The following is a 9,494-nucleotide window of genomic DNA, read 5'->3' as shown; positions in this document are numbered from 1 at the left end:
CCGGGTCTCGGGCTGCGGGCGCGCAGGATTCTGGTTCTGGGAGCCGGAACCACCTGAGCGAAGTCTGCGTTAGAACCTGGGCAGAATTCTGGGCCCGGGAGCCCGTATGGTTACTGTGTGTAGGATGAGCAGTCTGGTCCCTCCTTCCCCGCCAGGCCGGGGCCCGCTGGGCACCCCTGGGCGCGTCCCGGGCCCGCAGACGGAGCCGGGTGCCGCGGGGTCGGCCGCGCGCCCTGAACACAGAACACGACCCGCCACAGGAGTTGCTCGGCCACACGGATTTGTGAACCAAACACCTGAGGAAACGGAGAATCTCCACAGACACTGCGCTTTGTGTTTTCCCCGCTGATAAAGGTGAGCGTGGGGACTAACCGCAAGCGCGGGGAGCGCCATGAACCCGAGGGGTGACCCTGGGGCACGGCACGCACGCGCTGACGTGGGATCTACGCATACGTGAACGGGGTTTTACCATCAGCGTCCCAACTGCACTTCACTGATGCTGCAAATGTGACTCACGGCCTGATGTCCCATTTATAGGTTAATTTACTGGCCACAGTAAGAACACAGGTTTCTGGAATATAAATTTACAGACGTATTTTCAGAAAAACAAAATGTCAACAGTGGTTGTTGCTATTGTTTTCTCCACTCTCCCCTTCTGTACACTGAGCTTCTATTACTTTCACAAAATAACACTTCATTAAAAGCACTCTAGCAAAGAGTAATCCTTTACTCTTCCAGTATAGATTCCTAACCACAAGATGGGATTCAGAAAATAAAAAGACCCTACCGGCCCAAACCTAAGTCATGGCTTGATCCCACCATCGCTGTCGGCACACAGTCCATGTCCCCAGCAAGGCTCGGGGTTAGAGAGGCCAACGGTGACCTCTCATTTTATTACGGTCAAAAGACACTTAACAACTGGAAGCGGGGGCTACCATTTAGCGACACGTGTGCTCTGGCCAGGTTACAGCACACCCGGGAGGAGGGGGGAAAGGACCACACCCAGGAGCTGGAGGCCCCACCAGCAGGGCTAGGAGAGCACATATGCCACGGGGTCCTAAGGCCGGTATGAAGGGACGCAGAGCACAGCACCAGCGAGTGAGAGCTGATCAATACGGGAGCACTCTCCTGTGGTCACGGACTGACCAGTTTGGCAAGCGCCCCGGAAGCTGCCGCACAGCTAGGTTCTCCGCTCCCGGACGCAGGGAGAGAGGACGGTCCACATTCCGTGAGGTGAGAATGAGAACTGTCGTGGCGAACCGTGGAGGCCAGGATGAAAAGGCTCAGGGGATGGGAGTGCGAGGATGGGGGCAGTAAAGGCCGAAACCCACCAGCCGACTGTCCTGTCGGAGGGCCTGGGGACACAGGATATCCTGATGGTCGGTCATGACATTTGAACCATCAGAAGCCAGGCGGGTGCCACCACCATAATGAGCGGCAAGGGCGGGGTGGCGGCCAGGGGTGTCTGGCCTGGCGATGACACTACCACGCGTGTTCCCACGGGCAAGACTGGTGGGCAGCTGACAAGGACATGGATCAATTTGGATAATCCTAAGGAATCAATTCTGGGTGGCCAGGAGGCTGCAGGCAGATGCCCCAATGCAAAGTCATGAAGAGACTGGCTCGGCTTCTGGACCTGAATAGGAGTCTACCCAGACCCCAGCAGGAGGGACCCGAGCACATACATAGATTCCTTGGTGCTTCAGCAAAGAGCCCCATAGTCATTAACTTGGTAAGCGTACCCTGGAGGAAGGGGAGCACCCAAACATTTCAGGGTCTGTTGGACAGAGTCTGAGATGACAGTGACACCCCTGGACCCAAAGTCATATGGCCCCTCTTTTAGGTTCATATAGTGGCCATGTAATAAAGAGACTGACTTGTAAGAGGCTCGCAGCTGGGTCCACGGATTTACTTGGTGCTCATTTATTTATTCCCAGTGTGTAAATTCAATGGATATACTCGTAATCGACAACAGTTCCTGCCTTAGTTCCTTTGGGGGTGGGTTGAGAGCTACCATAACGGGAAAAGCTGAGTGGAAGCCTCTGAAACTGCAACCCTCCCCTTGACCGAGACAGTAAATCCAAAACAGTACTACATCTGTGGGGGAACGGCAAGAGAGTGCTACCTTAAGAGCCAAAGATACAAACGAGGGGGTCACCACACATTCCCATGTAACTTACCAGTCTGCCCCTTATAAAAACCAGGCAGAACCTGGAATAGGACAGTGATCCACTAGAAATTCAACCACGTGGCCGTCCCAATACAGATGCCAGATGTGGTAAGCTTACAAGAGCACATTAACAGACTCAGGGCTTCGGCCACTGATCTGGAGAAGGGGCAGCGGCAGCGGTGTGCAGTGACGTGAAACACACAGCGGCGTATATGTACAGTCCTGCCTAGGATGTTAGCTCTCCTACCCTGTTGTACTGTAGCTTGAAGGGACGCGGACCATCCGGATTTGGGCTGTGCTGTACAGTAACCACACGCCACACACGGCTGTTGGAATTTAATTTTAAAGTGAAGTTAACTTAAAATTAAATGAATACTCAGTTCTGTACTCACACTAGCAACATTTTAAGTGCTGAACAGCCACATGCAGCTAGTGGCCGCCACACTGAGACGGCACACGTACAGAGTATCTGCATCCCTGCATAAAGTTCTATCTGGACCACGCCGTTGTGGGCAGTCTGCAAACCATCACGTTTACCCATTCTATTTACGCCATCATATAAGAGACGAAAGTAGTAAGGGGAACATGTGTCAGGAAGCTTGGTAAACACNCGGCAAGGGGGGGGGGGGGGGAGATGGGCCTCAAAAATAGTTCCAGGGCTCACCAACCACACAAGCAAAACTCTCGGGGGTTCACTGTATGGGGCACGTGGAGACACCCCATCCCAAATAAACTGTGTGCCGTATGTCCTCCCAGGACACGAGGTGTGCTAGGTCCCTTTGGACTCCAGATGCAGCATATTCCATGTCTGCGAATACTGCCCCCGCTCATTTACTGGGTCATCAGGAAGGCTGTCCCCTTTGAATGGGGTCCAGAGCAGCACAGGCTCTGCAGCAGGACCCAACTGCTGGGTAAGCAGCACTGTCTCCAGAGCCAGACGGCCCCACACAGGCTGTTGGACAGTTCTGTGCATTTGCCCTCTGCGTACGGGCTGTTCGTTCATGCTCCGCTTTCAATCACCCCTCACACTCTTGTTCAGGCTATTATGAAGGAATGATGACCTGTTTTACATATTCAGCAGACTGCAGAACAATGGGTAGGATACAGTTAAGTTTGTGAATGTTGTTAAAAAGTATATGCATTGAAATGACATAAATATCAATGGTAGTCATGTTTATAAGGTATAATCATGGGCATCTGAATTGTTCGCTTCCTTTCTACTTATTTTTCCTCCAAACTGCTTGTAAAATGAAGAATAAAAATTAAATTCACTACCACATCTGTGAAAACAGCTCTGACATTCCCCGACAGAATTACATTTCCCCTTTCCTGTTATATACGTTCTATTACTTCCTGTGTCACCTGGAGGTAAACCATGTTCTGAACATCTTTAACTTTGTAGCATAAAGAGTCTAACTCAGTATCTGGGCACAGCAGTCATTCAAAAACAATGCTGAGTTGACCTACAGGAGCTAAGCCCTCTGGATTATGACTCATAGTAGCTTCTCTACTTATTCTACTCAATTACTCTGTATCTATTATATACTCACGAGTACTCTCTTTGTAGTGCAATTACTGTTTTCACTGTCTGTTTCTATTCTCCTCCTCATTAGGTGCTAACCTATTTGTGTGTAGGAGGAGTTCCTTGGCACACCCATTAGCATCCACTCAAGTGTTGAGCATGGAAAATGGAAGCTCAAGAAATAGTTGTGAATGGCTTTTCTAAAGAGCACTGACCTGGGTATTACACAATTAAGATTAGGAAAATTTGGTTTTTAATTTTCAGTCGTGGAAACTGAGGAAGTGTGGCTCTTAAAGGGCTCATGTTTGTCGGAGGGAGCGAACAGGAAACTCAAATGAGAGGACATCTGTGACACCTACTTACTTACACCGAACAATGCTTAGGTTTTACAGCTCCACACTAAAACTAGTAAAAGTTTTTTAGACACAGTTCAACAAAGTTATGTCAAAATCAACTTGCAAATACGAATTCAAGTCTGTGAAGAAAATTGTAGACCTACGTTCTCAAACTCTCAGCTGTGCTGAACGGCTCTACCCTTTAATTCCTGTGAACTGTTCTTTTACCTTTGGCACCGAATTAGTGTAAAAAGACACTGGTAGCTCTCGGCTCGTTTGCTGAAAGACCGACCGTCCCTGTTACCTTTCTGTGACGCGGAGAGGACGGTCTCCCCGGTCTTACTGTGCACGGACACCTGCTTGCTGCCGTCCTCTTCCGCCCTCGGGGGGCTCTGCCCCTGCGTCCAGATGGTTTTCCGGGTCACGCCGGGGACACCTTCACGGCGCACCGTCTTCTTTGGGTCTCGGAGACCCCAGCTCAAACCGGGCGCAGTCTTCAGGCCAGCTTTGTTGAGCACGAAGTGTGACAGAAAGAGCCGCTTCCCGGAGGATCTGCGCAGCTTTTCCGCACACTGTACAGCTCGTAACAAAGTACAAATCATGTTCACGGAAAGCCGGTCCGCTGTGGAAAAGTGACAATTATGAAGAGCACAGCTTCACCACCTAATACACACGCCGCCGGACTGTACTCAGGTCTACGCATTCACACCGGTAATTCTGCACGGCGTGTTCGGCAAAAACGTTAGCTCCCAAAAGAAGCTGTTTCCTCTTCTTCTTCTTCTCTTCGGCGCTCTTTTTACTGGAATTAAAGTACTTTAATTACCTTCCGTACTGACATCCACACTCTCCCCGCCATGCCTTTGCAAAGTAAGTTGGGAAACCTCGGGGACTCCTGGGAATAGTAGTTCGAGGACCTCACCGAGTTCCCGCAGGGGGAATGGCGCCAGGACTACATCTCCCACAATACAATGCGGCCAGAGCCACCGCCGGCCGAGCGTTCCCTGCGCATGCGCTACTCGTATGTGGCGTGGGGCGGCTGGGCGGGGCGGTTCGCAGAAGTGCCAAGAAACAAATTAGCGATTACAAACTTGGTGTTCTTAACAACTCTCTAGGGAGAACTGTGTAAACTGGGAAATTCTGTTTGAACGTGGCTTTGCCGTCCTCGATGGTCAAATGATGTAGCCTCTGCGTTTCAGTTTTTTCCCAAGGAAACCAGACAGGATGAACACATTTTCCCAGAGCCACCAGGTGGGGAGGACCAGGCCGCCGTAGTGCCCAACGCCGGCATCCGAAACTCAGCGGCCCGCGTGCCGCGCGACGTCCTCACCAACAGACCGTCGGCTGTGGGAAGAACCAGGGCCCCAGAAGTTTCGAGAACAGCTCCAGGAGCCNGTGGGCGGGGGGCCCCGCCCTCCCGCCGCCGCTCCGCCCCTGGCGTGCCCGTCGGGTCTCCATGGCGACAGGACGCGGCCGGCTCCTGCAGCAGCACTGGCGCGGCCTTCTGGCGCTGCGCTTGCCGCTGGGCGGCGTCGGCGCGGCCCCGGGGCCTGCCGGGTTCAGGTGACTCCCGGGGCCTTGGGTCGGGTCACTGCTCTGCCACCCTTCCACCCTATTTTCGTTCGTTTGGCTCCGGCGCATCGCGCGCCGCTCTTTAGTGCGGGACAGGTGTGAAGGACCGCGGGAAGAAATCTCCTCACCTTGGAAAAGTGGGGTTACCCCAAGTCCTGACACACGGTGTCCCTCCTCCGCCGAAGTCTCCGCAGCGTAGGAGCCCTGAACCCTTGAGCAGCGCTGGGCGCGGATGCCGCCCACCTGGGAGGGCAGGTGGCAGTTACAGGTCCGCACCTGCGGGCCGCTGAGAGCGCCGCGCTCCCTTGGCGCCTGGGGGCCGCCCAGGTGGCAGCCTGCCAGAACGCAGCGCCAGGGTCGCCCGCGTCTTCTGTGGCCTTGTCACCTTTAGTCCCAGGAGTTTGTAAGTTAGGGACGTAGAGTCTACGTAGCAAAACGCTACCGATTTTCTGTCCTGGCCCCAGGTCGTGAATGGAGGACACCCCGAAGCAGATAGTTCTGGCGGGCGGGTTGGTCTGGTCGCATCTCTTCCTGGGGCAGGAGTTCTGCACTGTCGACTTGGAGGCCCAGTCTGCGGTTTTGTTTTTTTTTTTTTCAATATTTTTATTATTTATTTCTAGGAGAGAGAGAGAGACAGCGTGAGCAGGGGAGGGTCAGAGAGAGAGGGAGTCACAGACTCTGAAATAGGCTCCAGGCTCTGAGCTGTCAGCACAGAGCCCGACGCGGGGCTCGAACCCACGAACCGCGAGATCATGACCTAAGCGAAAGTCCGATGCCTAACCGACTAAGTAACCCAGGCGTCCCCCCGGGCCCCCCCCGCCGTCTGCGTTTCTAAGCAAACCCTGAAGGGATGCCTATAGGTCGCCACCCCTTGGTGCTCAGCTTCTGATCCCTTTCCCTACGGGCTGGGCTTGTGCTGTTCTTGTTCCAGTGTCTATAGACCCGTCTCTGCTCCATGTCTCTTGGGTACCTTGGATCTGAAGGGTAGTCTTCTTCCAAGGTGACAGCAGGCAGAGGAAGGGGCAGGAAGCAGGGTGTGGGGGGGCGGTGCTGGAGCTACGTTACACAAGGAGCTTTGACTTCACTCTGAGGGCAGTGGTTCACTTCATAGTGAATGATCCAGTATGTCCAAGACACCAACATGCTGTCACGGCACCTTATCTGGTCCTTCCATTTTCTGGTGAGTGGTTCCTAGCTTTGTGCGCATCATCTCAGTTAGTTAGTCAGGTGGAGGGACAGTACAAAGAGCAGTGTGCATTCTTGAGAATTCTTTTTGCTTGCAAGTCTTCCTGATTTGTAAGATATAAAAATCCGTGCTTATTATGGTTCTAGTAAACCAGATGTCTGTGTGTAAGCATGTAAAATGATTCTGCTCCTTAACAGTTCAACTCAAATTACTTTTCGTTTTCCCAAATCCCCAGGCTTCTCTATGTCCCATTTTCCTCCTAGGGTCCATTACCAACTTACCTGCTTTCAGAAGTGGTGCTCTGAATCTTAGTATTATGGTAATTCGTTGGCTCTTGAGAATAGCTGCGATGCTAGATGTACCACAAGCCTTGTGACAAGTAAAATGGTGCCTTCAAAACTTTTATTATGCAGGAGAAGAAAACTGGCGTTTAAGTAGGAAGCTTGAACTTTAAATCAATATGCCACTATTACGAAATTTAGTCTTTATATATACAGCTCTGTTAGTGGGAAGCAGAGTCATTTTTATGTGATGAATCTTCTATTACTTTGTAAGTTGAGTGACCTTCCTGGTGAAATGATGTAATTAGAGTGCCTGGCATGGGAGCCTACCTGTCAACCTGTGGTTTGGGGAGGCACACATTCTTTATAGAAAAGAAAAATCAGCTCAGAACGATTGTGGATGGTCTAAAGTAGGTGTTTATTTTTATTATACCAATGCAGGAAAATTAGATTTTGTAAGAAATCAGTGGTTCCCTTTTTAAAAAGTTTTTTTTTTTTTAATGTTTATTTATTTTTGAGGCAGGGAGGGCCAGAGAGGGAGATAGAGAACCCCAAGCAGGCTCTGCACTGTCAGCGTGGAGCCTGATGGGCTCCATCTTACGAACCACAAGATCATGACCCGAGCTGAAATCAAGAGTCCCACACTTAATCGACTGAGCCATCCAGGTGCCCCTCTGTGGTTTCCTTTTTAACACAAAAGTTGAACATTTGTAATTGTCATAAACTGTAAGAAATGTAGCAGAAAGCATATCAGGTTGGTTTAATTTCTATTTGATCTTTTTTTTCCCCCTTGGTTTATCAAATATCAAAAATCAGGCTTGGAGGTTAATTTTCTTCCTTTTTTTGGAGGGTAAATTTTTCAAGTGTATTACTTGAAAACCTTTTTAAACTAAATGTCATCTTACTAATTATGTACACTAAGTGTGCACTTAATTTTGTAGACCTATAGATCTACCTGAGGACATGCATGGAACTTAGTGATTTGTTAATTGTGTGACCCTTGAAAATGTGCAGTTGGTTTATTTTATGGAGAAATGGAGATGTACTTTCACTAATACTAAAATCCGTACTGATCAGATGTAGAATGTAATACCGTAGGATGAGCTCTGGAGGGACAGTCCGGGGATGAGGGCGTCTGGGGCTCGAGCTTGGGACCTTGTATGAGTCCCCGCGATTGCCTTGTTAGAGCCATGGTCTTTTGATTTGTGAAATAGGGACTCATGGGGTCTGTCTTACTTATGGAAAAGCCATACAGGAGCAGATAGGCTGTACTTCTCAGCTGCCAGTGGGTGGGGACGCATGTGGCTGGGTAAAGACACTGTAAAATGAATGCAGTGGCTTTGGAGGAAAATGTTAAGTAATTTACCTGGTAAATACTATAATGTGTTTGTATAATTAGACCACACAGATACGTTATCCAGTAGAATGCAGCATTTGCATTAATTTTCAAGATCAAATAAGAGACTTCAGAGAACTTGTGAGAGGCTGTGTCCCCCAGAGTTCAGGGCAGCTGGTACTCCAGGACGGGATGAACGCCTTTGAGAACCACTGCTCCTGCCTAAAAGGTTGTGCTGTGATTCCAAACCTCCTTTGTATGGGATTCTCAGTTTTGAACATCAAAACAACCCACATTTTTTTGAATTTAAAAATCCCACAATTTACTGCATGTTTAATATATTAATATTAGAAAATACACAGAGTTCTATCCCTTCAATTCTCTAGCCCCCATTTAAAAACCACCACCACCTAGTGGCTCAGTCTCTTACACTTCTGACTCATGATATCAGCTCAGGTTATGATCCCAGGGTCATGGGATCGAGCCCTGCATTGAGCCCTGTGTCCAGCTCTGCACTCACAACCTGGAGCCTGCTTGGGACTCTCTCTCTCCTTCTCTCTCTGCCCTTCTCCCTCTCTCCCCGACTCATGATCTCTCTCTTTCTCTCAATAAATTGATAAGCAAGAAAAAAAAAACGCCACCACCTCAAAGCCTTGTTATCCTGTGAATCAGATTTATTACTGGTTAATACCATTTTGTCTTTACTTTCAGACCTTTTTTACCTTGTGTGTGTTTTCTATTCTCTTAGGAGAGAAATACAAAAATACGATTATGTGGTGTATCCTAATATAACCTGATTTTTTCAATTGATATGTTATAATTTAGCAAGTAGATAACCTTCTGTATGCCAGGCATTTTGTGAGCACTGAAGTGAACAAAACTCATGCTAAAGACCTGCCAATATGGAGCTTAGAATTCCAGTGATAGTGAGCAGAGTGGATAAGGAAAGTGTGTAGTGCTGGGTGGTGATATGTGCCCAGGGAAGAAAATAAGGAGGGGGCCTAAAGTGTACGTGTGTGTGTGTGTGTGTGTGTAGAATGCATTGGAGTTATTTATTTGAGAGAGAGAGAGACGGGGGGGGGGGGGGGGGGGGAG

General features: G+C 49.6%; 3 protein-coding genes across 4 annotated transcripts in view; 1 reads left to right on the top strand and 2 right to left on the bottom strand.

Annotated features, from left to right (window-relative positions):
• Nucleotides 1-5,403, bottom strand: part of TIMM21 (translocase of inner mitochondrial membrane 21) — an 8,544-nt gene extending 3,141 nt beyond the window's left edge. The window contains exons 1-2 of one of the 2 annotated variants that reach the window (XM_077752688.1): nucleotides 4,851-5,403; nucleotides 4,332-4,649 (exon numbers count right to left, since the gene is read on the bottom strand). In XM_077752688.1, the coding sequence (XP_077608814.1) occupies nucleotides 4,332-4,629 (298 nt within the window). In that variant the 5' untranslated portion in view covers nucleotides 4,630-4,649; nucleotides 4,851-5,403. Of the gene's footprint in view, nucleotides 1-4,331 lie in introns of both variants that reach the window. The other variant, XM_077752686.1, reaches the window with a different exon arrangement.
• Nucleotides 1-9,494, bottom strand: part of CNDP2 (carnosine dipeptidase 2) — a 560,556-nt gene that overhangs the window by 283,192 nt on the left and 267,870 nt on the right. The gene's annotated exons all lie outside the window — the stretch shown is intronic.
• FBXO15 (F-box protein 15) overlaps nucleotides 5,503-9,494 on the top strand; it is a 47,314-nt gene continuing 43,322 nt past the window's right edge. The window contains exon 1 of the mRNA XM_077752723.1: nucleotides 5,503-5,587. The gene's annotated coding sequence lies outside the window, so the exon portion shown is untranslated. The remainder of the gene's footprint in view (nucleotides 5,588-9,494) is intronic.

This window comes from Crocuta crocuta, unplaced genomic scaffold (assembly GCF_008692635.1).
Source record: "Crocuta crocuta isolate KB4526 unplaced genomic scaffold, BGI_CrCroc_1.0 scaffold101, whole genome shotgun sequence".
Lineage (NCBI taxonomy): Eukaryota > Metazoa > Chordata > Mammalia > Carnivora > Hyaenidae > Crocuta > Crocuta crocuta.
Note: the sequence above shows the minus strand (reverse complement) of the source record. Positions and strands in the feature narration are given on the sequence as shown.